This window comes from Adelges cooleyi, unplaced genomic scaffold (genome assembly GCF_023614345.1).
Source record: "Adelges cooleyi isolate 19-005CV unplaced genomic scaffold, UGA_ACOO_1.1 ACOO_flye_CR_arks_rails_tigmint_CR_PRNA_247, whole genome shotgun sequence".
Classification (NCBI taxonomy): Eukaryota; Metazoa; Arthropoda; class Insecta; order Hemiptera; family Adelgidae; genus Adelges; species Adelges cooleyi.
The window spans coordinates 9,627,132-9,654,466 of record NW_026095912.1 but is presented as its reverse complement, the minus strand read 5'-3'; the positions used below and the strand labels follow the sequence as shown (position 1 = coordinate 9,654,466).

At 35.9% G+C, this 27,335-nt stretch overlaps 1 protein-coding gene across 1 annotated transcript in view; it reads right to left on the bottom strand.

Moving 5' to 3' along the window:
* LOC126836770 (homeotic protein distal-less-like) overlaps nucleotides 1-20,599 on the bottom strand; it is a 55,644-nt gene extending 35,045 nt beyond the window's left edge. Inside the window, exons 1-2 of the mRNA XM_050570399.1 lie at nucleotides 19,511-20,599; nucleotides 9,727-9,914 (exon numbers count right to left, since the gene is read on the bottom strand). Coding sequence (XP_050426356.1) covers nucleotides 9,727-9,914; nucleotides 19,511-19,937 — 615 coding nt within the window. The 5' untranslated portion in view covers nucleotides 19,938-20,599. The remainder of the gene's footprint in view (nucleotides 1-9,726; nucleotides 9,915-19,510) is intronic.
* Nucleotides 20,600-27,335: the final 6,736 nt, after the last annotated feature.

The window sequence follows — 27,335 nt, the reverse complement described above, 5'->3', positions numbered from 1 at the left end:
AAAGAAAAAAAAGAAGAAGAATACTTATATTTTAATGTCACAATTATACGCGTACCCGAGCCGGTATAATTATAACGCACTGCCTACACTCACACACACACGCTCGCCTGAAGAATATTACCTTCATTACGCATATAAGTGTGTGTTTATAAGGTGCATATTGCATCGTTTTCTACTTAGGTACGCTCGACTATACGGCTAGTACACACGGACAACAACGGATGCGTTTGCATTTATATTATACGGTTTTTTTTTATGATAATTGCGCGTTTTAATTATTATTAATATCACCTGTTGTCGAAAGCGTAGTGTCGGCGTCACGAGTGCCGTCGAAAAAAAAAATATTGTCAAATTATTCAAAACTGTCGTACGAACCAAGTTTGACTGGCGCCCAAGTATAATAATAATAGTAATGAGTAATAACAAATAGGTACTATGCAAATAAGCGCGGCTCTGGGTGTACAGTCGTTAAAGCGTCTACCCAAAAGATATATATTAGATATAGGTATTAGGTACTGCCTACTCGAAAAATACGTACACCGTCAGACCTGGATTTGCGTTCCGAGTACCTATACATAAGCTCCAGTCGAGAAGATTGTACACACAGACACATATTATTTTTATCTATCTGTGCGAGTGCATTCCGGAGGATTCTTCTCAATTCGCTGAAAATCGAAACGTTCACGTACGGGCAACCGCGACGGCTTCGGCGGCCTTGCCTCTGCCTAAGTATAACCTGTATACATTTGTATGTGTGTGTGTGTGTGTGTGTGTGTATGACCTGCAGTAGAGGTACTCTCTCTCGGACGTGTACGCAGAGTGAGAGGAACGAGAAGAGGAGCAGGGGAGACGAACCGCGTTTAGGTACATCGACGTTTTACTAATTATAAAAAAAAATCCTAATTAGGACATCCCACCGTACACTGCACGGGCACAGTATTATATTATCATCGTGTCGAGAGGTAACACACGCGCGTTCAGTCGCCGGCAGAACGCACGAGCTTTGCTGAACGCGACCGCGCCCGTTCCGTACGGGTTGCGTTCAGCGCATTTGCCTTGTTTTTCAAATTTAATTACAATCAAACCGGAGAAAAAACAGAGTACAAGAGTACTCTCGGTGGCGGAGATCTGGGGTGGGGGGATCTTGGGTTACTAAAAACCTCAAAACTTAAAATTAGCGCATTTCAAAACACTTAAATTTATTTTTTAGTAAAAGATTTATTGTTATAAAATTAATATAGCACTTAAGTTTTAAGGTTTTAGAATTCCAAGCCGCCCCCCCCATCTCTGGCCTTGTACTAAGCGGACGATTCGATAAAACCGGTAGGTATATCCGGACCTTTCCTCAGTCCTCTTTGGCTTTGCCAAAATGCAATTTAAAAAATCGGTCCTCGGATTTTGCCCATCTTTGCTGTGGTTATCGGTATGCTAAGACACCGGCCGGTAACCGTGTGACAAACCATACAGTGACCGTTCGTCTGACCATTATTGCGGTTTCGCTGGTATTCCCCGTACGCTCCAATTGACAGTCCCGTCGATTTCTATAATATAATATTAGTGTGTATATATTTCTCAGAAGTCTCTCTGGAGACTCTGCGGCGGCGGTCTGACTAATATTGTTTTCGCTACTAAGATTAAGTATAATGTAAAATATATATATATATATATATATATATATATGTATATTACTATCACTGGACGTCCACCATATCAGTACATCCAATAGTGCATTTATGTTTATATAATATTTTTTTTTATAAAATACAAGGTTACCGTAAGTATAATTATATAGGCCGTTTATATACATATATTATATTAGGTACAAGAGCATTAGGAATATTCATGTGCGTTGGGGACCCGAGAGAATGATTTTACCTAGGTATAATATGTATATATATATATGTACAAGTCGCAATGGTACACACTGGAGGCGGTTCTCTCCCGCGCACTTGATGAAGTAAAATATTATGTTCGTGCGTTACGCCCCCTTTGGCCTAGAGTAAAAATTGTTTCAGCGACGCATAATATATAATATCATACGATGGTTTACCGTCTCCGTCTGTTTCCCTGCCGCTTTCCGGAGCACTGTCTCGCTCGCTCCCGCCGCGATCATACTACATGTAGAATATATGTACTATATTATAGTGTTGTGCCTGTGCTTGCTTGCGTGTGCGGCTCACAAAAAGAACTACAAGGTTGCCAGATTTGTTTTTTTTTTCCAAGCACGTTATGTGGTTTTTGACGAAATGAACAATAATGATATGAACCGTCGTACACGTGTATTACACCACATTTATTTACCGCCGAGGGTTGCCGGGTATAACCTCTCTGGAAAAGCGCACACATTGTATATATAGGCGCGTCAAACTTACAATTTTGTTTCCAGGGCGACTCTCATTTTTAGCAGTATTAGGTTAGGTTCGGTGCAAGGCCGACGGTGAAAACAACCCCGGACTCATTGCCCGGTAAAGCCGCAATGACTTCAGTAGACAGTAGTAGAGTACTTGCCGGTTGAACTCAAGTCGTGTTCGCCCAAGAACTACGCATTATGCATAATACATATAGGTAGGTTCATCATAAAAAAAAAAAATGTTTACTATCTAAGCAAATGATTTATGTAGTCCGGGAAGACTTGTCAGTAGGTGTGATCTACGTGGCGCGTAATCCCTCCCACGTACCTATATAATGATATTATACTTGAGAAGATTTTTTTTTTTCCTTTTTTCTTTTCTTCTTTTACCCCGTCTCTCCCTCGAGTCTGTTCGCGTGCAACAGACACACACACGCGTCATACGTACACAAAACAAAGGATCGCGTGATGATAAATCAGCTTCGGACGAACAAGACTTAAGACCGTAATTCGGATCACACAAGCCGTATGGGATGATGTAGTGGCCGTGGCCGGTGTACGGATCTGCCTTGTATAATAACAGGCTTGGGCAACGTGCGGTGGATCTATCTCTTCCACCGCAGACAACCGTATCCCAAAAACCGGCCTCCGGTGTCATACGCCCGCCGGGCTAGCGGCGAAGGTTCTTTTTTTTGGTTTTGTCTTTTTGGAATCCAAGGGGGTAATTTGGAAATTCGCCCGAGTTTCTTCTCCTTCCTCCTCGACTAGCCTCTTGTGTATAGGCACTTTGTACATGCACGTACCGTTGTGCGGTCGGCCCGTTATGTATATACATTTATCTTTATTATGCCTTAATGTACCATTGTGTTGTTTTTTATTGTACATTTAGGTAGGTACACAATATGTATGTATGTCGTCTGAGCCGCTCAAAAAATGTATTTATCAGTTTGGAGTTTTGAATCAACGACGAACAATGGTGACGATCCGACTTGGCTGAGGATTTAACGGCAATTAAAAGCTCCAAATAACCGATTATGAAAAACGCACTACCGACGGTATCAAATGTGTGGGAAATACAATAAAATGCCCCTCAAAAAAAAAAAAATAAATAAATAAAAAATTAGTGTTTATCGGGATCGACCTGTTTAAACATTTTATTAATTTTCCACTGTCGGCTATGGATTTAATTGCGGCGACTTTAATTTGACTTTTTTTCGGGAGACCTTTTTGACTTTTGTAATAAAACTATTATAATTAAATTTAAAGCGCACATGTATTATTTTGGTATGCGTGTATTATCGGTTTACCCAAGATAACCGCAGTAAAAATAATAATATTGTTAATAACAATACAAAATGTTCATCAGCAGCACCAACCAAGATAATGATAATATGTAAGAAGCGCGTTTTCATCCATGTACCCGTGGTTATAGTGTTATCTACTGAGCAGCCAGTATGATCGTGATGGGTTAAGTATGATATTGTACACACAAGAAAGGTTTTAACGACGTGACAATAACTACGATTAACTGTAGCTGACGGCCGTCAGTTATAGGCTCTTATCGTCCAATTATAATAATACCGTTTAAATACTTGATTTTTTTTCATTTAATTGCAACTTGTTTATTAAGTTGCTTTGGAGTTTCAACACCATTTGATATACTGAATGATCCTTATTCAACGTAAGAAACTAATTTTCTGAATTTCCAATATCTATTTTGTAGTTTTTCTTTTTGAAAAAAACATTTAAATTTATGTTATTGCGCTATATTATAAAACTACTAAATATTAAAATTTTCCTTTTTCAAATTTTAAAGAATTTTGACTAGTCGGTAACCAGTTTGTTATTTATAACCACGATCACTCTGTATACATTTGTAATGTTTGTAAAGTTTACAAGTAAACAACTTGTAAAATTAAAATTTTCTGATAAAATTGTATATGTTTAAGGGCCACACTAGATCTGCATTCGGTTTAATGTTCAGAACAATGTCCGAGAACAATGAAAAATATTTATTTGAACATAATTATTTTATAGCTTGTCTCTTGACTAACATAGCAGTTCATGCTTGAAACCGCACCCAATAAAACGACATCTTATTTCAGCGGCCACAAGACAAGTTACTTTAGTATAATAATGAAATGAAATTATTCTATTTTAGCTGTGATAATATTTATTCTAATTCACATCAATGGTTTTTTTATTGCCCGTCCAAAACATTTCCACCGATCCCGCCCTTTAACGATCTCATATAGCATAACCTTTGCCTAAGTACACATAATATATACTTATTAATATATGTATTTGGAGTATAATATAATTAATATTGTCGTTTATCGACGAATGACGACGTCGGTTCCATGTAAAATGATAACCACAACTCGATTCGCTTTCATGTGCTTTTCTCGCAATCTGTCTGGCTGTCAAAATTCTAAACAATAATTGTTTTTTATTTTTATTAAAATATAGTCCGTATGAAATGATTTTTTTTTTCCAAAGTTGGTCAAAGACCTTTCAAAGAGAGTTTTTGTGCTACAATTATTTTTACTGTAGTCTATTAGTTTTCGAATTAAGAAATGCGTTTCCAAGTAAACTTTACAAAAAAAAAAAAAAACAATTTATATTATAGATTGTTTAAACATTTGAAAAACCATTTAAGGCGCAATTTAAACAATTTATTAAGTATCTTTAGAACGAAAAATACCGATGTCGCCTTTGTATGTTAAAAACGATAAAAGCCGACAATAGAAAACGCTGAAAAGAGTTAAATTTACACCTTTTTGTTTGTTTACCAAGACACGAAACGGTTGCAGAATAAAAAAAACAGCATTGGCTTTCAATGTGAATGTACTTTTTTATTATTATTTTTTTTATTCCATAATGACCCGCGTTGCCCTTTATCGGTATCGTTAATTTACAATGTTACGGTTTTTACCGATCGTCTATATTGCGTTTTTTAATGGAAACACAATAATATAATATAAGCGCCGTGAGAATAAAAGCACTACGGCTACCCGTTTGCGGTACTTTTTTATTTAAAAAAACGGTAATTTTTTAAATGTTTTTTATATTTTTTTTTTGTAAAGGTACAGGCAACATAATATTGTACAAAATAAACAATTCTTTTCGACGGTCGTCATAGCGATGACCAAACTATTATAATTCATAACGTACCTACCTTCGTTTATTTAAACAACCTAACAAACAAAAAGGAAAAACTTTGTAGCTTATGACTACCTAGGTATATATTTTTTTTACATCATCTAGCGTGTGCGCTGATTATATTTTATTCATCGTTCGCTTATAGGTATGTATATATTTTTCATTGTTGTTACTTAATTTTTATTATAGCTTTTACTTTTTTGTTTAGGGATAAAAAATGTACACTATTCTACTTATGTCTACACATCGAATGACAAACAGACTTACATGGACATATTGTACTCTATATATAGACATACATACTCTATACACGAGGAGCTTTGTGGACATTGCAGTGCATACTTGTATCTACTTGTATGTGTATTGCAGTGTCGAGGGTTGGTTCGGCGGTTCGAGGGCGAAGGCGCGGGCGTGGCATGTCGTTTTAGGGTTAAAAATCGAACTTTCACCCTTTTCCACCAACCCCGTTCCGTCGTGGTCGCGTCAACCCCTACCGGAGCTTGTAGTCAGCCAGTAACGCCTCTCACGCAACGCCACTATAGATATAACTACATGAACATACACACATATACACGTTAAATGTAGGTATATACAGCCGCTTGCTGCACGATACAAGTATAATATTATCGACTTTTCTACTCCCTCCACTTCTCGCAACCCTAACCGTATAATGTTAACGCGACGCACATAGTTCACACGACTTCCCGGCATTAATAAAGTGAAAATAAGTAATGGCTAAAAACTCGGTTAAAAAAAATATATCTATTTAAAAATACATAGAAAGGGACAAAAACGTTTAGGTATTATAAAAATTGTATAATAAATAAAGAATACATCCTAAGCGACAACTTTATTTTACCGATCATATTATTATTGCTATTACGTCGGTATTTACCTACTTACTAAGTACCAAGACTATGTATAGCATGTTCGTTGGGCGGATGTCTGAGACTACTCATAGTTTTTAAAAAATGTACCGGCTTTAATTGATTTAGAAAACAAAATTATTTTCGAATAGTAATATGAACTCAATACCTAGTGCGGTTCGGCCTGCACTACAACTAAAGCTGACTAAACGGTAACCTTGTGTCTCTCTCTAACCGGTCCTATGTCTTGGTTAGGTCTAAGTACAGACGTTACCTCATGTTTACATAATAATATAAGCGTTGGGTTACTATAAAGTTGCGCCCCTTTCTGGATCTCAGCTTGGCGAGACATCAAGACTTACCCGGCAGGTTCCAAAACACAAACTCGGATAATTTCGAATAATTCATTTCTCTACTATTGCGACGCGCCCATGAAAAATCTTAAAAATAATTCAAGTCAAGCATTGAGTTGGCGGCGGCGGCGGTAAAGACATGTGAAATTTCGGGCGGAACGGCGCGTTCAAAAATGTAGTCCGCATTGTCATCCGTCGGTTTTCGATATAAGATACTTATACAACAGCCGTAAGGCGGCGAACGCCGAATAAATTAATATAATATAGAATAATAATGATATCCATAAAGCAAATAGCGTGCAGTGAAATCTGCGGCGAATCGATATTCTTGTGTATTTTTTTTCCCCTTCATTTTTCATTTTTTTTTAGGCGGTCATTGAAAACTCGATGTGACGCTGTCTATCTTCTATATACTTGGCGTAATACAGTATAATAATATTGTATAGCTACTGCACCTGGACATAGTATATACAAGCTATGATATTATATAGATACCCGAGGTCTCTCTCTCTCTCTCTCCATCGTTTCGCTATTTAGGTGAATTTTTTTTTTATTTATGTTTTACGTCAGTCGATTATCGACAGTTTTTTAAACGTGTCCGTGGGCATTGGACTCGAAAATATATTAACGGTGGAAGCGGGGCATAAGAAAAAACTAAAAAAAAAATCTTTCACACCAATGGGCGTCGGCGGTCGCTTATTTTTATTTATTTATTTATATAATTTTTTTTTTACCTTTTTGTTTTCTCACTGTCTTCCGCATCGTTGTCCGTCTTAACGTCTTTCGGCGCACCGACGTCTCCACCTCACTCTCTCTCTTCTCTCTCTCTCTCGCCAAGTCTATCGCCATCGGCTCGATATCAAAGAAACCGTAGAAATAATTCGACACGTCTCTATCGTATCGGAACGGATCGGAAGGAAATTCGGATTTTTCCGTATAACGTTTTTTTTGCCCCCCCCCCTCTCCGACATTATTTTATCTTTCTATTTTTATTTTGCTTCCACCGGGTCCCGTGAAGAAACGCTCGGATCGTCTTCTGTGCTGGCGACAGAAAAATCGGAGGCGGCATGTCGAATCCGTCGTATCCTTGAGAAATTCTCGGAGTCACGTAAGCGCGACGGACTGTGTAGTCGGTGTAACAGTGTTTTTTTTTTCCTATCCCCTTTTTTAAGCCACCGTTTCCACCCTTCCCCGCCCAACCGATACTCCGGTCGCCGAGTAGGTACACAGTACATTACATAGTAATATATATCTAGTCATAGTCGGCATAGTCAACGCCTACAAACGACTATACGGTCCGAATACATGTATAATGTCAACACAACTAGCCGTCGGTTCGTCTAGGGGCACCCATTTTTGATTTTCCCCAAAACGTGTCCAGCTGCTAAATCTACTCAATTCCAAATTCTGTATCATTAGCAGATCCAAATCGATCAAAGTTTGTCGTCACAAGGCATAATAAACCCGTTTTGGGGCAAGCAAATACAAAATATGACAACCAAGAAGTGTCTCATAAAAATATAGCTACTAATTCGGTTGACATGGCAAAATCAAAGCTGTTGAATTATACAATTGTTTTATATTATACTATTAACAACTGCAGTCTGCACACTTGACGTCAGCCGCTTATTTTATTGCGTTTCTTTTTTGGACTCTATAATCAAAGTTTGACGAAAGTAAAACAAGTATAGCTAACTTAATTAGGTAAGGATATATATACCTATAAGCTAGTATTTCTTTCACAATCGACGGCGCGTTATCCCATTGATATAATAGTACGTTCACACACATAGCGTCTCTCCTAGATAATAATTGTTATATGCATAACCGAGTATCGACAGAAATGTTGTTGTTTTGTTCTTCTAGTCTGGACGGGTAACGTACAAGACCGTTTTACAAGCTTCACAAACTAACCTTAAGTGTACAGAGGGTTCCGGCGGATTATCGGGTAAGACTATAATATAATATGCGTGTACGGTCTTGGTGGGCGTGGCGAATATATCAATATGTAATACTACGGTAATTATACCTTCGTTGGATGCTTCAAGTGTTAAAAAAAAATATCTGCTAAACATTCAATAGAATCAAAATTTTGCACTTGTTTTTTTTTTATTTCCTATTAATTGTTCATAATTTTACTATTACTATTTTACTATTCACTGTACCTACTTGGAGCAACAACGCAACAGTTACCTATACGCTATTATAGGTACTCTATGGTATCCTATGTCACCGCAGGCGAGCTCCTCGTGTGTTGCCTGAGGCCTAAGTACATGTAGTCTATACACAGTATAGATGAAAAGGCGACTGCGTGCACAATGATGCACTGAGCGATCAACAAACCATATAATATTACATTATGATCATTGTTGTCGGCCGTCGTTATTGTTGTGTATTGTGTATGATGCTACAAACACAACACGGTGCCTTATATTATATCTAATGATTATTATCACTTACAAAATTATATCCAAGTTTAAACTAAAATCATTAAATGATTGTGCATTTACCGTGCGTCGTATACCGGATTTAGCCGTGTTGCTTTTATGTATAATGTATATATATATATATATAGTATGTATAATATTTTAAATATTTTTTCACATACATACAATATTATAATATTTAATTCATAATTTATATTGTAACGATTAAATTTTAGGGTTATGGGAAGGGCAATGCAAACAATATTCTCCTCCGGCAGACCCTTAAATAAAACGCGATATTCATGTGTATAATATATTACATTGTATTGTAATATGTATAACACTTGTTATATAACCCAGACAGCAAAATTTAACATAAATATATATTTTAAAAATATAATTTGTTGGTGTTTTTTTTTTTTTTTTTGCTGTCTGGGAACAATATTATATTATATTATGTTACAATATAATATAACGTTAACGATATAAATGATTTATTACTATGAAAAACGCTTAATAAGCTATAAATCATAACGAAACTAATGTATCTATATATATATAAGACTTACTTGAGTTTGTGTAAGGCCTAGGGACGCGGCCAATTCAGCTCTTTCGGGTAGAGCTAGGTATTGGGTTCTCTGGAAACGCCTGTTGAGCTGTTGCAGTTGTAAACTCGAGTAAATAGTCCTGGGCTTTCGCATTTTCTTTCCTTTGCCGTTCACCCTGAGACTTCCGTCTTCAACGATACCGCATTTTTCTGTGGGACGAAAAAAACAGACAGACATGTCATAATATTGTCGAATAATATATATTATAATATCTAACTTTTGAAACTACTCTATAGAAAAAAAAAACATAATATTCCAACCCAAAAACAACAACGACACTGGACTCATACTACACCTATATACCTATACACCCTTCCCCTACCTTTCTCCCTTTGCTTGCCAACGACCATTGATCAGAGGTCCCCCGTCCGTCCAATCATGGCCGCCGACAACGGAGAAATTAAAAATGTATTAGCCCCCGGGGACTGTACAGGCCAGCTCACCTGGCCGACCACCGCCCCCCATAACACATATATACTCACCCTCCAGGTTAATTCCTCCCGTTTGTTGTACTTGCCGTACCTCGCACCAGACGTCCGTTTTTTTTATATCTGTGAATCCTAATTAATCGTATTATACGGTAAATGTAAGTCCCAGACAATGTCTGTTGCGGTGTTCACACAATTCACTAGCTTAATTCATTGACTAGGTTAAAACTTAATTGTCTTGTGTCAAAAACAAATACTGTGAAATTGTACACTTAGCAACCATTTCTGCGATATTAACGCAAGTACAGTAGAAATGATACAATAACTCACGGTTAAAGCAGATAGTCTATATTATTATATTACCTGAGTCGTTAAAAAAACCTGTTTTTAAAGACTTAATTAGGTATTTACGTTTAAACCGTTAAAAACTCAAGAGGTGTATTTTTTACAACACATCCTTATTTTTTTTTATATTCAAGTAGCTAATACAAATTGGTTACGATTTGTTTTTGTTTATTCGGAGCTACAGATCAATTAATTATTTAGAGTTTTACAAGAACTTTGATTTTAACAAGTACTTTTAATAGTTAATACTATTCTGCTATGATACGTTTATTAGGATAGACATATAAAACTCAAACTCTAGTTTAATAATTTATACTTTACGTAGGAAATAATTATAGCAAGTTTGTACGATATTTAAATAGACAGTTCGTATTATAAAGTTCAAAATTATAATTAAATCCGAAAAACAATTACTAGCTGAATTTCAATTGACCATTTTTTTTACTTCGCTTAAACTTGGAAGCATGGTAATAATTATTGATCATAGCCTTGAAGGTTATTTATACATTTTCTTGGCCTCAATGCCGAGATCTTTATAGATAACGGAAGTACATATCTAAGCATGTTTTTTGTTTCTCACTCGAATTACGGTGATATTTAATTGCGTGCGTATGACTTGTACGCTAATGTTGTTGTTTTTCAGCTATTGAATATAAACGAACAGACCCTATATCGAACACTAATGACAACACATGTCCATGTTATAACAGCGGTTAAACGTGTATAGTTGTCTGTACAAAATCTATTACTTGCAGTACCGTTTAGTAGATTATAATAATAGGATATTATTATTATATTATTATATAACAAAATGGTGCTAGGAGCTAAAAGAAATTAATATATTCTATTTATACATTATCGCAATGCATACATTTTAATTTTGCTCTCGTCTCGATATTTTTCTAGACATGTAACAGCCGAACAAGAGATTCAGTCATGTTATTATTTTGTGTGTTAAAATAGAAGATATCAATTTTTTTTATAATGTCAAACGATAGCACTGAGGCTGTGACCTTTATATTAATATTATACCCGTTCAGTTCTCACTATCTCCACACGACACTATAGCGCATTAAATATTATTACTGTTTAAATAATAATACATATAATATACATAAAAAAAAAATCATTGCATTTTATTCCGCTTGTGCTCATAAGATCACATACACTATAGCATACATAATATCACTATTATCGTCCGTGACCCTTGATTGGAGTACACATAATATGTCGCCTATATAGATTTTTACGAGCCAATAAAAAAAAAAAAATCGCCCGACGACGATAACCGCTTATTTTTTTTATGAACACAAAAAAAAAACCAAAATTAAACAGAAGCTGACTAATTAAATTTCAATTTGACGATAGATAAAATAATTACAATACAAAAAAAAATATGTATAGATTTACAAGTATAATGTTATGTTATGTGCATGACATATTGTGAGAGACTGTTTATCAAAATAAAATACATATATATATATATTATATTTATCTATAAACTTGTACATTCCAAAGAATATAAACTGACGCGCTTGTCCGTATGATATATTAATTATACTGTTTACTTATTAGTCTGTGAAACATGTACATATCGAATCTTACACAGCAAGTGATAATAATATTGTTTTTAGTCATATAATATGCAGAGCTCGGCACTTGAAGTAGGTACACTTAAAATCATCAAAATAAGCGCTTAAAATGGTAACCCTCCCGCCTCAACTACAAAAATCTTAACTCTAAAATACTTATTTTCAATCACGTTTCCGTTTCGTTGAGAATTTTAAACATATTTTCTTCAGCGATCGTTGTAAACTCTATTTTGTCTTTTAATATACCCGTTATAACCGTGGACATTGGCCGTGGTATGTGGTCGGCTCTAACGGCGTGCTTGGTTTGCAGCTAATTGTCTTCAGCTGTAAGTCTCGTGAAAATGGCACAGGAAAAAGTGGTATGTGGGAATCGGAGAAGATTGACCTTAAACCGCTACTTTATAGGAGATTGTCGTCTAGGCTCGCACAACCTGTGGGATTTGCTCAAACTTGCGGTCCAACTCAACTATACGGATACAGGTAAATATTATTTTTGTTCGTGTATAGGTTTTCTCTGCACTCGGAATACAAAGTCGACTGTGTGTGGTTATATTTTGGTTTGAGTATATTTTTTTTTCCATACTTCCACAAGCATAATATTTTGGGGCGGCGGCCGTCACGTACAGACACAGACACATTTTCATGCGCGTATGGTAAAAAAAAAAGGATATAATAATAACAATAAAGAAAATAAAAATAATAATACAGCGGTACGTTAAAAATGTGACAAGGTCTAACGCGAAATAATGCGCGTTATATTATATACATATACGTATGTTTAACACTTGGGTATATACATATAATAATATTTTCTATATAAAGTCTTGCTTATTCTGTGTTAATATATATATTATATGTATAGGTATATGTATATGTATAACACTGTACAATTGGTTTTTGGCTAAGTTGACTAACTTAAATGGTTGATTTAATCAACTAAATCTAAACCGAAATGGTCTAGTTGGTAATCGATGCGTTTCTCGCAAGTCGCCTATTAGCCCAACTCGACTTTGGCGATAATTATTGATGGAAAATTTATAAAACAATTTCAAACGCTCCAAGTGCCGGATCTAAGGGTATACAATAGAAATACCTACTACCTATATGCATTGGATGCGGTCCGTCGCATGTGTAAATGGACCCAAGGACGGGAGCACTATACCATACTGGCGTGTGTGAAAAAAAATTATTGTATCAGAGGAAAAAAAATAAATAAAAAATTGTCAGGAAGTTATACTGGAACAAAGTATTGCGACAACAACAATGTTGGTTAGTACGACAATCAGATGCCGGGTAAAGCACGGACCGAGTCGACCGGATGAGCAAATTATACAACTAAAAATAATTTAGCAAAACAACAGCCAGACTCACGATTTACATATATATATATATATATATATATATAGGTATAACTATCAATTTCAGATCAATCAATTAATTGTTTTTTGATAAACGCAACGTACGATATACCTAAGCACATAACTGTTAAACTTCTATTCTGGTGTGATTAATCATACGCAGAGTATGACTTAAAGCGTTCAGGTCTAGGTTACTCGGTCAGTCTGTTAGGTTTTTAATACAAAAACCAACACCGCAAAAGAAGCATCAGAAAAATTTGGAATGAAATTACAAGTGGTTTGGGGAGTGATAGAAATGTTGTGTATTCAAATGGAAAGCTGCTCACTTGTTTCAAAAACTACATAATACGAATAACTAGTGTACTACTTGAATACATATTACTTTTTACTTATTGTTATACATCATCTCTTGTTATTTTCCCCGGTGGATGCACTTATGTAAAGAAGTTCTTTATATAGTTCGTAAGGAAAGCTAAACATATTCTATACGAGAACCTCGGGCGGACTCGACGGCCCGCGGGTAAGGGCGTACATCGCATGAATATCATTTGAATACTTTTCTTATAAACATAACGTATAAATGTACGGTATCCGATAAAAAACAAAAAAAAAATGTTCAGTACAAGTAATAACAACCGGACGAATCGCGATTCGAGCAATGACGATTTACCTGCATGATTACAGCTGGCCCCGCCGCCCTCAGGCCGACTTAATGATAACGAACAACATGTAGGTATATATATTATGTGTAGGTAGGTATGCACATGCATATAGGCGGTATAGGATGTATACATAAAATTATTTCCTCAAAGAACCTGCAATTGAATCGACAGGCACACGGCTCGGGGGTGTTTTATATATTATTTTCTAACTATAGGTTTACCGCGAGCATATATACCCTGTCTAGGGAAACGATTCGCCTTTGGCTTTTGTCGGACACCTATAAGGTATGATTTGCACGAGGGGTGGGACACAACGAGAATTAATATATACCCTCTCCCCTAAACACTAGGTTTTTCTTAACCGATCCCAACCCAAAAGTCCGGAGTTGACCACACTGCATCCTTCAATAGCATGTGTTTTTTCTTGTTATATTTTATTTTCTTCTAACTTAAACGCTATCACGGTAAAACTTAACTGGTATTTTGTTTACACAATAATAATAATGTGTCCTAATTAGTTGTATGCTCCGGTCGCTCGTTAATAGAACTGGCCGTGTCTTACGATTTAAACAAATAATAATTACCATCGACGCCTGTGTAGAGTGGATGTCTCTGCCACCGTTATTATGCTTAAGCCAAGTATATATACACGGACACACGCCGGACAAATTTGCCTTCCAACGCCTATTATGTAATTATATAAGGAGTACCCCCCGATAGAAGAAAAAAAACGGGTTAATGATCGGCCGAACGATTTAAATGGATAATTGCACGTAAGTGGCGTTTCGGTAAATCACGCATTACAATTATATTGTTATTATTATTATTGTTATTTTTTACAAACTGTTTTTTTACGCAGCAGTCCACGTGGGCCGAGTCGTTTGCATATATTTTGTTTTCCAGCCTGCCTACTCGATTTTCACTACAGCAGCTCTCAGAAATCAGAATCGAATGTCACCTATACTCGGGGGAACTTAATATATCCTATACTTTGGTCTCGCAAATCTCCTTTTTCGCCTTACCTCTGTACAAACCATTATAGTGGCTTACCCTACACGACTTTATCTATACTTTCCCTGGCCGCGCCTGCATCTTTGCACATCTCTGTCCGGTACGCGAGCATCCGTCCTCTTTATCTTAGGTATTTAAAGTTGTATGCTATTTGTGAGTTCAACGAGTCGACGGTTTTAGCTCAGCGTGAAACTGAAAAAAAACTACGTTTGGACTGTATTATTTTTGAAACAACCTATAGCATAGTGTGTGTGTAAGTGTAAAAGTAATACTATTTTCATTTTTTTTCTTTCAATTAGGCGCTGTGGAAAACCATTTACAATTTACTCGGTGAATATAATGTAAATATATAGAAATAATAAAGCCGGCTGAATGCGATTTTTTCCGCCCTACATTTTATGGTGCGTTCGCGGCGCATTACAACGAATTAAGATAATATTTTTTAGGCTATAATACAATATTTTATTGTATACAGCTACCGACCGATTCGGTCACAAAACAAAAAAAAAAAAGCAAGCCCAACGATATCAACAATAATAATAATGTTAAGATAAGCGCGCGTTTCTGCTATGCTATTTTCCAAAGGGGAAAAAATGCAGGCGTGTCGCCTCGTTGCTGGCGACAAGAAGAGGAACTTAATGAGGGAAAAACCCGCGTTCCGAGCAGGACCCGTTGACTTTGCAACATTTCGAATTATGTACACTCGGTGCACTCTTGCCCCGTACAATTACTTCCGGTCGGTTCTCAATCTTTTGAAAAAAAAATGTCTACATAAATATTGTCTCTATAACTTTTTGCCGGGGTAGCACTAGCCTCGCCTCCACAGGTCTACCTAGTTTATACATATTTCAGTTCGTGTGAAAATCGTATTCTTTCACTTAAACTGCGCAGACAAGGTTTACAATTGAATATATTATTATAACAAACGGCGAACATAATAAATATTAGGTAAACAGTAGACCATAATAGCTGATGGTATAAATAATACATTATATGTATATGAGTGTATAATTTCAGTCGTTGCATTTCCTCCCGTCCAAACGGTTTGGTCGTCATGAGATTTTTATCTATTTATTTAATAAATGACATAATACAGAAATTTGATTAATGTATAAAATATCATCACACAATCATACGCACCTACGACCTATAATTTCATTCTGTCAACTGCAGTTGGTCGGGTTTTTATTTTATTTTACTGTTTATATGAATTTCAAAAAAGTAATTCGATCACGGGTTGAGGTGAAAAAAAAATCGCACACACTATTATTAGTATAATTCGCTCATTATGCAAATCGCGCCCACTCGGCATAACCGGACGGTCCTTGAATTTGTAAGCAATTTTTTTTTGACTATATTTTTGTGTTCACATAACATGTCATTTTCTGTTTTCGCATATAACTATTAGCAATACCTATGACCTATGACAACATTTGGTCGGAAAACCTAATTGTACAAGACAAATCTTTCTACATGCGTTCGTCGTGTCCGGCCGTGTGTGTCTATTTCAGGCCATGGCCGTTGTAAAACAATGAACGCATACGTGAGCACAAGAATCATTTTTTTACCTATATGTCTCATATATGACTATTGCGGCTATTTTGGACGGTATAAGAATCTCGGTGCACTGTGCGCTTGTTTATTTGTAGATTCATTTCCGGATTAGCGTCGAGTGCATCTAATGAATATTTTTAACATATTATACGGGCAATTTTTTTTTTTGCTCAGAAGCGTTAAAATTATTTATAAAATGTAAATTCGGTTGTGAAATATTTTATCATAACAGCTGTATTGCGTAATATCTACCGGGCGATAAAAAATAAACAGAACTATAAACCGCATTAAACGTCTCCACTTGCAAATCATCGTCGACGGTTTTATGTAGGTATGTGTGTACATACACGAGCCTCGAGGGTAATTAACGAATAATATAACGCGCTGTTAAAACGCCATAAGCACGTTGTTATAAATATTATTGGCCGGTTTTAATTGGTTAATGTTACACACACAGTCCTCGCCGGGCTAACGCAAACAATACATAATATTGCAAACATGTATAACCACATAATATTATGATTATTAGGTATATTGTCTATAAATCGACAGATTTTCCTATACACGCTTGCATATTGAGCGTTTGACTCTCATACGCAATATAATATTACATTTATTGATTAACCGGAATATTAAAAAAAAAACCAAACAACAAAAAAACACAAAAAACTATTAGCTCGCAGGGGAACAACCCAGTCACGCGCGTGATCCCATTGTTGCTCGTGGTCTTACCTATACACGTTGTGTATAGATTAAAGGCAGGAAACAACGATATAGCCTACATTGTGTGTGCATGTACCAACTATATGTACATGGGTCCATATATATCTGGTCGGAAATCTAGTTTGTCTGGCGCACACGACGACCACCGTCACCACGGCCTATGCACTAAAACGATATCATATTGTTATGTGTTGCGGATGATGCATGTCCGAGTTACATAGATAGTACACAGTAGGTAATAATTGTAGTAAGTACACTGCACAGCATAGCGCTATTACTGATGGGAGTGGATTCATAGCGCACGGAACGGGGTTATCTACATGGACACTGAGAGTCCAAATCAAATTCGATCAATCCTTGAAGGCATCTTCAATGTTGGCAGCATTCGATAGCTGCTGCCTTAAATATTGGCCTACGATTTTGCTAAAAATGTTTTATAGCTTGCGGCGACAAAAAGGACTCTGCTGCGAAGGGATGGACTGTGAAGACAGTTACCTTTAAGACACTTTTGAAGTGTGTGGGAAGAGTGATGATGTAGGAGACCGCATAGGAAGGGACGACGACCAAATACATAATAATATCAGAAATCTTGCAAGATTCAGGATTGATAGCTTGAATGCGCGAGGCATGGAACCAAACCTATCAGGAAAGATTAACGATACTGGTAGTGCGAGATTAAATTGCTGCCGTTATTGACTATGATAATATGAGCTGTTGTTTAATGTATTTGTATTTTGTGCCGCCATGGGAATGATACGGCAGAAAAACCGACCGGGTTCGGCGATGGAGGACTGTGAAAAGAAAGCGCTTAGTCATCGTGCGCGTGCACCGGGAAAACGCTCACGGTACCCGCATCGTATACCACCTGAGTATGTCTCTCCCTGTGTGTATGACCAAGCAATGGCGACCGCCATTGTTGATATTGTCAACATGTATATGCGTGGAAATCGATAAAAATTCACCTGTATGTATATGCTTGTGCTGTGGATTTATAAGCGACAGAATCAGATGAGGGGACGCTTTAATAATATATTATGCTCTGGTCCATTTGCAACTTTATACACAGTTGCAGTTGCATACTAACTATGTGTGAGTGCATATAATAAACACAGATTAAAATCTCGGTGGCTGGTAATTGCTTTGGTATAATGTATAAAACACCGAGTTGTTAACGGTCGCGTGGTATACCAGGTATCGGTCATTACATTACTATTTTCTAGTTTCTACTGAATTCGATATTGTATATAAATATTATCGCCGCTTACAATGTTTAATAAACACTGCGGTACATTAAATTGGTTTATAGATAAAAAAAAAAATGCGTTCCTATGTAGGCATTGTCAAAAGCTTTTCGACCGAGTCCAAAGAGATATTATTATAATAATTTAGACACAGGAGACGCTTTAAACAGTAGTGACCCCGTCTTAATTAAAATTTAGAAGGCCAGTTATAATATTTGCTTATTTTTATTTACTACCATCTCTTATCAAATCGATCGTCATTTCTGCCAGACAATAAGATCTATATAATTGTTTTTTTTAGCTCTTCTTTTATTATTATCTATTGGAGAGCTGATTGAAATTAGATAAGTGACGCGGTGGGTGGAATCCACTATTTAATAGTAATTTTTTTTACAGAATTTTACCATAAGTAAAGCTTTACCAGCGAATGCTTTCTTTCATTTGTACACAACGCATATTATTACAATAGCTTTAATCATAAAATATTCATAATGGTAAAAAAAAATCCCTTTCTATATAACTAAATCTGTTGCTTTGCTTTATCAAACACACCTTAATTCATACCCTTTTTTTTTCCCTACAAATTTCTCTGTCCTACACAGACTTTTGAATGTGCATTATATTATTTTTGTATTACTATTAATGACCATTTTCTCATTGATTTGCTGTGTATACAAGATAAATAGTCAAATTATGTGATTGTCGTATCTATTTTATTTTCTCTAATAATTTTGTCAGACCACCGTATGGTCCTTCAGGCCGGATTACCAGATTTGATTTTTTTTGGCTCGATTTTTCAAGATAACCATACTGTATAGTGTAATAACTCACCGTCTTTGGTGGGCGACGGACACTGGGGCGTGTACGATCCGATGTGATAGCTCGAGTAGGAGTTTTGATGCATTGTCGGGAACGGGTAACCGGTCATGGCGCCCCGAGGGCTGCCGAACCCGCCGGCCGCGTCCGAGTGATGATGGGGCAGCGAGCCCGCGTTGCCGCCGTGGTGCTGGGGGCTGTGGTGTTGGTTGAAAGGGTGCGACGGATGGGCGTGTGGGTGCGGGTGGTAGACGCCGCGGACGGCGTTGTACGGATTCTGCTGGAGCTCGATGAACGCCGACTTGGACGTCGGTATGGGCGTCACGTTGCCGGCCGAATTGCCGCCGCCGCCGCCACCGGTGTCTTGTTGTCCACCGGCCGGATTGTTGCCGCCCGAGCCGCCGCCCAGGTTGGACGAGTCCAGCGTGTCGCCAGGTGCCATACCGTTGTTGTTGTTGTTCGGCGTCCCGGTTGATCTCTGCTGTTGTTGTTGTTGCGCGCCCCCTCCGAACGGGCTTCCGATCTCTCCGTAATTCAGCGTGATGGCCGTTGTGCGTTAGACTCGGGTTGATTAAAAAAAACCGATATTGATGGTAAAAATGTGGGGAAAAAACACTAACACACAAAACGAAATTGCCGGTTAAGACACGAAAAATGGAGTTAAACGATTGTTGGTCTAGAACACAAACAAAGAGCGAGAAAGAGAGGAGAGATCACTTCATGTTTATCGAACGCGTTAGTGTTGAGCGCTCGAGTATAACACCAAAACAACAAAAAAAAAGCTCGGACGCGCGAGCGCCACGGACGACGCGCCGTTGAGACGGTGGGCGAGCACTTCGCGCGGACGACAGTTTGAATTTTAAAAATAATAACAATAACCGGCGATTATAATAATAATATGAATTATTATTATTATAAATTTATGTAGCACTTGCGATGAACTAATTTAATGGTTTGCGGTTTTCCAAAAAAAATAGCCGTAATATTATTATCATTTAATAATAATTAAATATTTTCGTCGAAAACGTTTAGCGGGACGAAAGAAACGCGAGTAACGTGCGCACGGACGACGCGGTGCGGATGACGGTCGACCTCGCAATGAACGCGGCGACCACGAGTGATGTGCCGGGCACGATGCTCGGCCGCCGCAGCTGGGTGCAACCAGTCGGACCGGTCCGGCGGGCGGCGGCGGTAGGCGGGACGACCGGCACCGTCCCCACCGCCCATCGGCCGACCGCCATCGCCGCAGCCGTCCGCGGTGGGAGTCGACCCCGGCCGCCCAGCTCTTGCGTACCCGCGCGACGTCTATATACCTCGACGCCCTCGCCGCCGCGGTGGTCGTGCGGCGGCCGCTCTCCCGGTGTCTACGGCCGCGGCGGCGGCGGCTCGACAATCGACCGCCGCCACTTCGCCCGCACCGCCACCGCGGAAAAACCGATCTCCTCCCCGACGGCGCCGCCGACACCGCCATTGCTATCTGTACAACAGCGGCGAACGACACTAAAACGGCTAAACGCACATAACGGCGGCAGCGTTTGCATTAATAATACACCAAACGGCCACATAAAACAAACTAAAAACAATAATCATTGCGCATTTCGCCAGAAAGAAAGAGTGAATTTGTCAAACGTTTTAAGTACCTACCAAATCATAAAATATCAGTTTTCTACTTCATACATTTAAATTTATATTTCATACGTTATCGGAAAGCTGAGACAATTTTGTCTGTTTTTTGAGAAATGACAATTAATGCAGAGGCGGGATTCAAGCGTACGGACAGAGTGGTCAGTTGCCCGTTCCAATTATCTTTTACTGTTGGTGTGTTAAAGCAAAAAAATAAAAACTGGGGATATATGTTGCACCTGCAGCTTACTTAAAAGTAGGTGTATGTACTCTGTTACCCTTACGAAATTTGAGTCTTAGAACTGACCCTAGACAAGTAAATAATACTTATGAATAAAAATCCATGTATTTATCACACGGCGAGGAGTTGGGATTTGGTTACGGCAAAAATTTAAATTACATTTTACTCTTATAAAATAAATCATATTTTTCTGACTAAAAAAAAATGGATTTAATTTTTTTTTTATGTGAAAAATAATTGTCCGATTCAGAAAATCAAAATTTTTTGTGTTTGAGAGTTAAGTACAAGTTTTGCACGGAACTTCTTATAGGACCACTGAAATGTACCTACTATGTATAGCAATTAGAATGTTTGACAAATTCACTCTTACATATTCGATCGATAGCGTTATGGTTAAAAAGGTCTGAAAATTTGACTGAAGACAGATCTAGAGTGGGGAAACAATATGAACAATATTCTCAAAAATCTGTAATCAAACTTTTTTTTTAAAGAAAAAAAATCGTTTATTTGAAAGTGGTTTTATCGCTTTTAGTTTATAATTTTTATAGACATGTGACCTCATGCGCCTAAATTGGCGCATTAGCATGCGGCTTTTTTGTACATAGGTACATTTAGCTGGTCCAATAGTAGGTTATATTGGTGTAACTAGAGGGCAGAAGAAGTTTCGAACTTTTTAAAACTTTTATAGCTCCTACAGAATTTTAGAAAAACTAAAAACGTTTCTCAGGAGCTATATGATTAGCTGCTGTTATTTTGTAAAGCATGAAGGAGTTTAGAAGAATTTGAACTTCTTTAGACCTCCTCTAGCTGTGCCAAAGATAGGCACTATAAACACCAATTGGTTGAAAAATATTCTAAAAAAAAGTTGAAAATTCTATACTACTTCTTACACAAATCTCAAATAATTTCATCTTCAATTACAATAAACACACATTTTGTTTCCTTAAGATTTACAATATTAAATTATTTACTAACATGGATATCCTGATATAGAAAATATATTATTTTGCTTTAGTTTTGTAGATATTGACTTGATATATTACCTATTAATAAAATATTCTGTAAGTGTTTTATGTTTGTGATAAAATTATAAATAGTATGTACCTATATATACTGCTTAAGCTAATGCTAACTCCAAAACTTAAGTTTTAAAAACGAACAAGTGTATGATGTATTTTCATATTTTTCACATAGGTAAAACCCAAAATGTTTTAAGAATTTTATTCATATTATATTTACTTTAATAGCACTTATTCATTATAATAGGTATTAATAAAATAAAATAAAGATTCAATAAAACAATTTGAATTTTAACTAATTAAATTGACGTATAAGTTTTAAGTAGTAAATTATATAGGTATCAGACTATTGCCAATCTGAGCAAACTGATATGATTTTTGAAATCAGTGCACCAAAATGTCCTGTTAACAGTAGGTCTGATCTCTAAGGATATAAATTATAAGTACACAATTGTGGGCCTGTGTAATACAGTATTATCTTTTAACAGGTTACAGGTGTGCTTTAATATACTCATTCCAACTGAATGAAATCAAATTTAAAAAAAATGAAACTTAAGTAATTTGAATATTATTATATTTGTTCATTGTAAATGTTTAAGTATAGGTACTATAAAGTTAAGTATTAACACTTACATTTACACTTAGAATTTAAACTATGACGTTTGTTTACAAACTTCAGTGATCCATTTATTTGAAGAAACTAATTTTCTCAGAAAATGATTACAATTTTGTAGTTTTACAATTATAACGCTTTTATTTATGAACATTTACAATATTATAAAATAACCAAATATTTACTAAGGAAACCTCCCAAAAAGCGAAAAATTTAACTTTAACCGTAGTAAATTTGTGTGAATGAATTAACAGGTATCGGCAAAAATATGTCCATTATACAGGGTGATGAATTTAACGTAAGACACTCATTTTCTCTGGTAGTAATATCAAATTTTTATAAGTTTCCTTTTTGAAAATATTTTTATCACTTCTGCCAGGAAGACTATAGTCTAGCAGCAACATCAAATCAAAACCCTGTAGATGAAATGTGCATGTATTGAGAAACGTTGGCAGACCAGTCAATCTACTCAAGTAACACAAGTAAATAAAGTAAATTTGAAATTTGTTTAATACTGTAAAATGTAGCATTGACTGACATTTCTCCAAAAAAAACAACTACAAAATTGCGATTATTTTCAAAGAAAATTAGTGTCTGGATCACTCTGTACATTGCGTTTGATTAGCAAGTATAGGACGGACGATTCGCCATTGGGGGGAGGGATCTTCTGGTGAGAGGGTTACCTACCGCGCTTATAATAAACTATTATAATTATAATATTTCATAATACCAGTAATATTGTACACAAAAACCGCATTACCGTAAAGCGATTGCCGTTTGCCCACGTTTGTATATACCTACACCCATTACTGGCATGTCGTGAACACATATATTTATACACATGACTTAGGCATAGCTATATAGGTATATAGCTGGCGACCAGGGTTACCTTGGAGACGGTCTGCTATGTGATTCGCACGAGAACGCATAACCATTACGTTTCAAGCGATTTATAGGTTGATTATATTATACACATGTAGGTACATAACGTTTCTAAAAATAAAAAATAATTATAATTATAAACCAGTGAAAACCCGTACAATAATAATTACCACTTCTTGGACTCTTCGTCGGCCGAGTGGTCTTCCACGTGTATAACTGGATAAAGCCACATCGTCTAGCACACTGCGTGGTTCGTCTTAGGTACAACAATCTACATAATAATATAGAGAAGGTCTATACACAGAACATATACCCAGACCATAAGGTCCGAGCCTCCTGCATCGCCCTACTTCCAAGGCTGGACGATTACCCAGGCAATATCCAATGTCTATGTTATACTTTTTTAAGAGGCTAACTGATAGGCGATTACACGTTGAAGATTTAGTCGAGTCGTTTAAGATTTCAAATCAAATACAAACCAAAGATTTCACTAAATAGCTCAGTTATGATTAGCATTGTTGTAAATTACCACAGTATTACTATATAAAATATAGATACATTTACAAATCTGTCTACTACTATTTGTACTCGACTCGGTCGGTTTAGGTAAGCTCATACCGCAAATAAGTATTGAAAGTACAGCTGTATTTTTTTAACAGTTAACTAGTTGTGCAGTTTTTTATTTAAGCTTTGCAAGTTCTGCAGTTAAAAGTGAACACTAATTCATCTATTGAAACGCGTCAATGTTAAAATTTAAGCAGTGAATAGATTAAATTTAGTACATTTTGTAATTAAAGCATCTACCTAATGAAACATCAACAACTAACCTTACATAGTTTATTCTAAACATTATAATATCACTGATCGAAACTCATATTTAAAGCACACAAATGAGTATTCAAAATGCATGTATAATTTATACTTAACTTCATCGAGTTTTCAAGCTTTTTCTTTTTTAATATTATCGCGTCATTACACTTGTTTCAATCTATTGTAGTTTTCGATTATTAGTACCAACTACCAACTCCAAGCAATATAGGTATCTTAATTTCTGTTGAAATGTTCGAAACAATTTCTGACAAAACAAAATATACATGCATTATTTTTTGCAAAATTATCGATCACTTATTTTGTGAAGTAGTGCCTACTTATTTACCGTATCCTCTAAATCACACCACGGATTTATATTTTTATAGCATTCAGTTTTTTTATCCTGTCCTCCGATTGTCTTCCTTGATAACATTGCACGTTCACCTTAAAATATACCTACTCAATTTCTAACCCATGAGAAGTGGTTAATTTAAATACACAGACGATAAGGTGAATAGAATTGTATTGATAATCGTGCAGAATATGACTAATATATGTATATAATATGTTCCATGTTTTGTTTTAGCTAGACCTAAAATTATATAATTACACGCTTAATTGTTTTGTATGTGACAAGAAAAAAAAATGACAGCTGATACTGTATTGTAATAATTGGATAAGTGCAGCGTGGAAGACGGCCTCGTGCAATAATATATTATATTATAATGATACAAAAATACAATGGTAATGATAATAACTATTATCTTTTTATTATTATAACTCAATACGAATAATACTTTTAGGCGATATAAGCGATAGAAAAATATATTTTATCAATTTTGCGATGACCCGTCAGCGGTGACACCACAATAGAGTTCACACACCGATAACGGTAATGTAATGTGTATAAAATATATATATATATATATTATTGTGCTTTGAGATGTGTGTCTTTTTTATTTTATCTGCAGTGGTCAGTCTCAGGGACATAATATAACATTATATAACATAATATGATACAATACTTTCAAGTCAGTACAATATTAGTGTTATCATAGTCTAGTGTAACTTAAAACAATATTTTGTAATATAAAATATAATTGTTAACCTCAACCGTTTTGCGATAAGACAATACAAATTATTAATTATAACGCATAAAACTGTGTGTGTTTTTTTTCAGCCTATTGTTGCGCATTATTATAATAAATAAATGTATGTGTATCACATGCATTTATAACGTGCTTTGTCAAAGAGTTTGTAATGCTATATTTTATTATTGGACATTATTTACCCGTTAAATTTAGAGTATAAAAGTAAAACCAAAAAAAACTTATCTTCTGGATGAGGCAATCGATATAGTTTAATTATTAAGGCCAGGATTTAGGGAAGGGTAGGGGTGGCTAAGAGTAAGAGTAAGTAGTAGGGTACTTTACAATTACAACTATACGAAATTGGCATACTCGGAAAAGTCCTTATGGCTTCCTATTTGATTCTGGCAAGATAACGGTAATTTTCTGTTAGGTTCTTAACTTAGGAATATAATAAAATAAAAGCTAATCTTTTTCTCGTTTAAATTATTTTTAGTGTATCAAATTGTGTTTTCACCAATCAAAATAGTTAAATTCAAATTAAATCAGCTACTAAAATATTAATTGAATCGGTCATTTCAAAAACCACATAAGTTAACTTTTTTTCGAAATGACTTTTTTGGTCGCAAACTATTGCTTGAAGGTAGACCTATAATCCATGTTAAAACAACATTAGTCAGGTAATTCCTTCTCCATTTTACAGCGCCCTCTTAATAACGTTCATTGGTAAAACAACCTAAGTCAATGACTAATGTGGTTTTTACATGCATCGCAAGGTAGCGCGCACACAAACATGTCAGATTAGCACCATAAAGAAGACTCAAGCGTCTGTTCTGTGAGGTTCTGTGATTTAGATTAAATTGTTTGTTTACGTTTGTTCCATAATAAATTTTGATAAATTACAATTTTTAAGGAGCATCTTCAATATTTTCATTAAATATATGAATATTATCCTCATTTTGTTCAATTTATATATATACCTTAACTCCGTTTCCTGCTAAAACAACATAAGTCAAGCTCAGTTTTTCTGGGTTTTCTCTTTTAATTTTCCATGATTTGTGTTTTTTTTTTTATTTCAGCGTATTTAGGTCTAGTTGTTACATATAGCTGAAAAAAATTCTTAAAAATTCGTTAAGGTGTGAGTAGCACAGTTTTTATTGCCTCCTGCAAATTTTTAAATTGGTGACTTAGGTGGTTTTTGAAATGACCGATTCAATTAATCTAGCCTAACCTAATCTAATTCAACGTTCTTAACTCAATTTTTAAAATAGTTTACACATTTGCGTTAAGCTTGGTTGTAATTCAATAACTTTTTCTCCTGACACAAACTTAAAATTATTTGAGAAGAGCTGTTATTAGTTAATGCATGCACTTAATTTAACTAATTATGTTGTTAAACACATTTGTTTGGACAATTAAATATTATTATATTATTAACTTAAGAACATTTTTGAATTCGTTTTCACTTATTTGTTTCAAATCTACTTGACCTTTAGGGGCATACAATAATTATTTTAAGTACAAATACATATTATACAATATACTTTTTTGACTATACTATAAC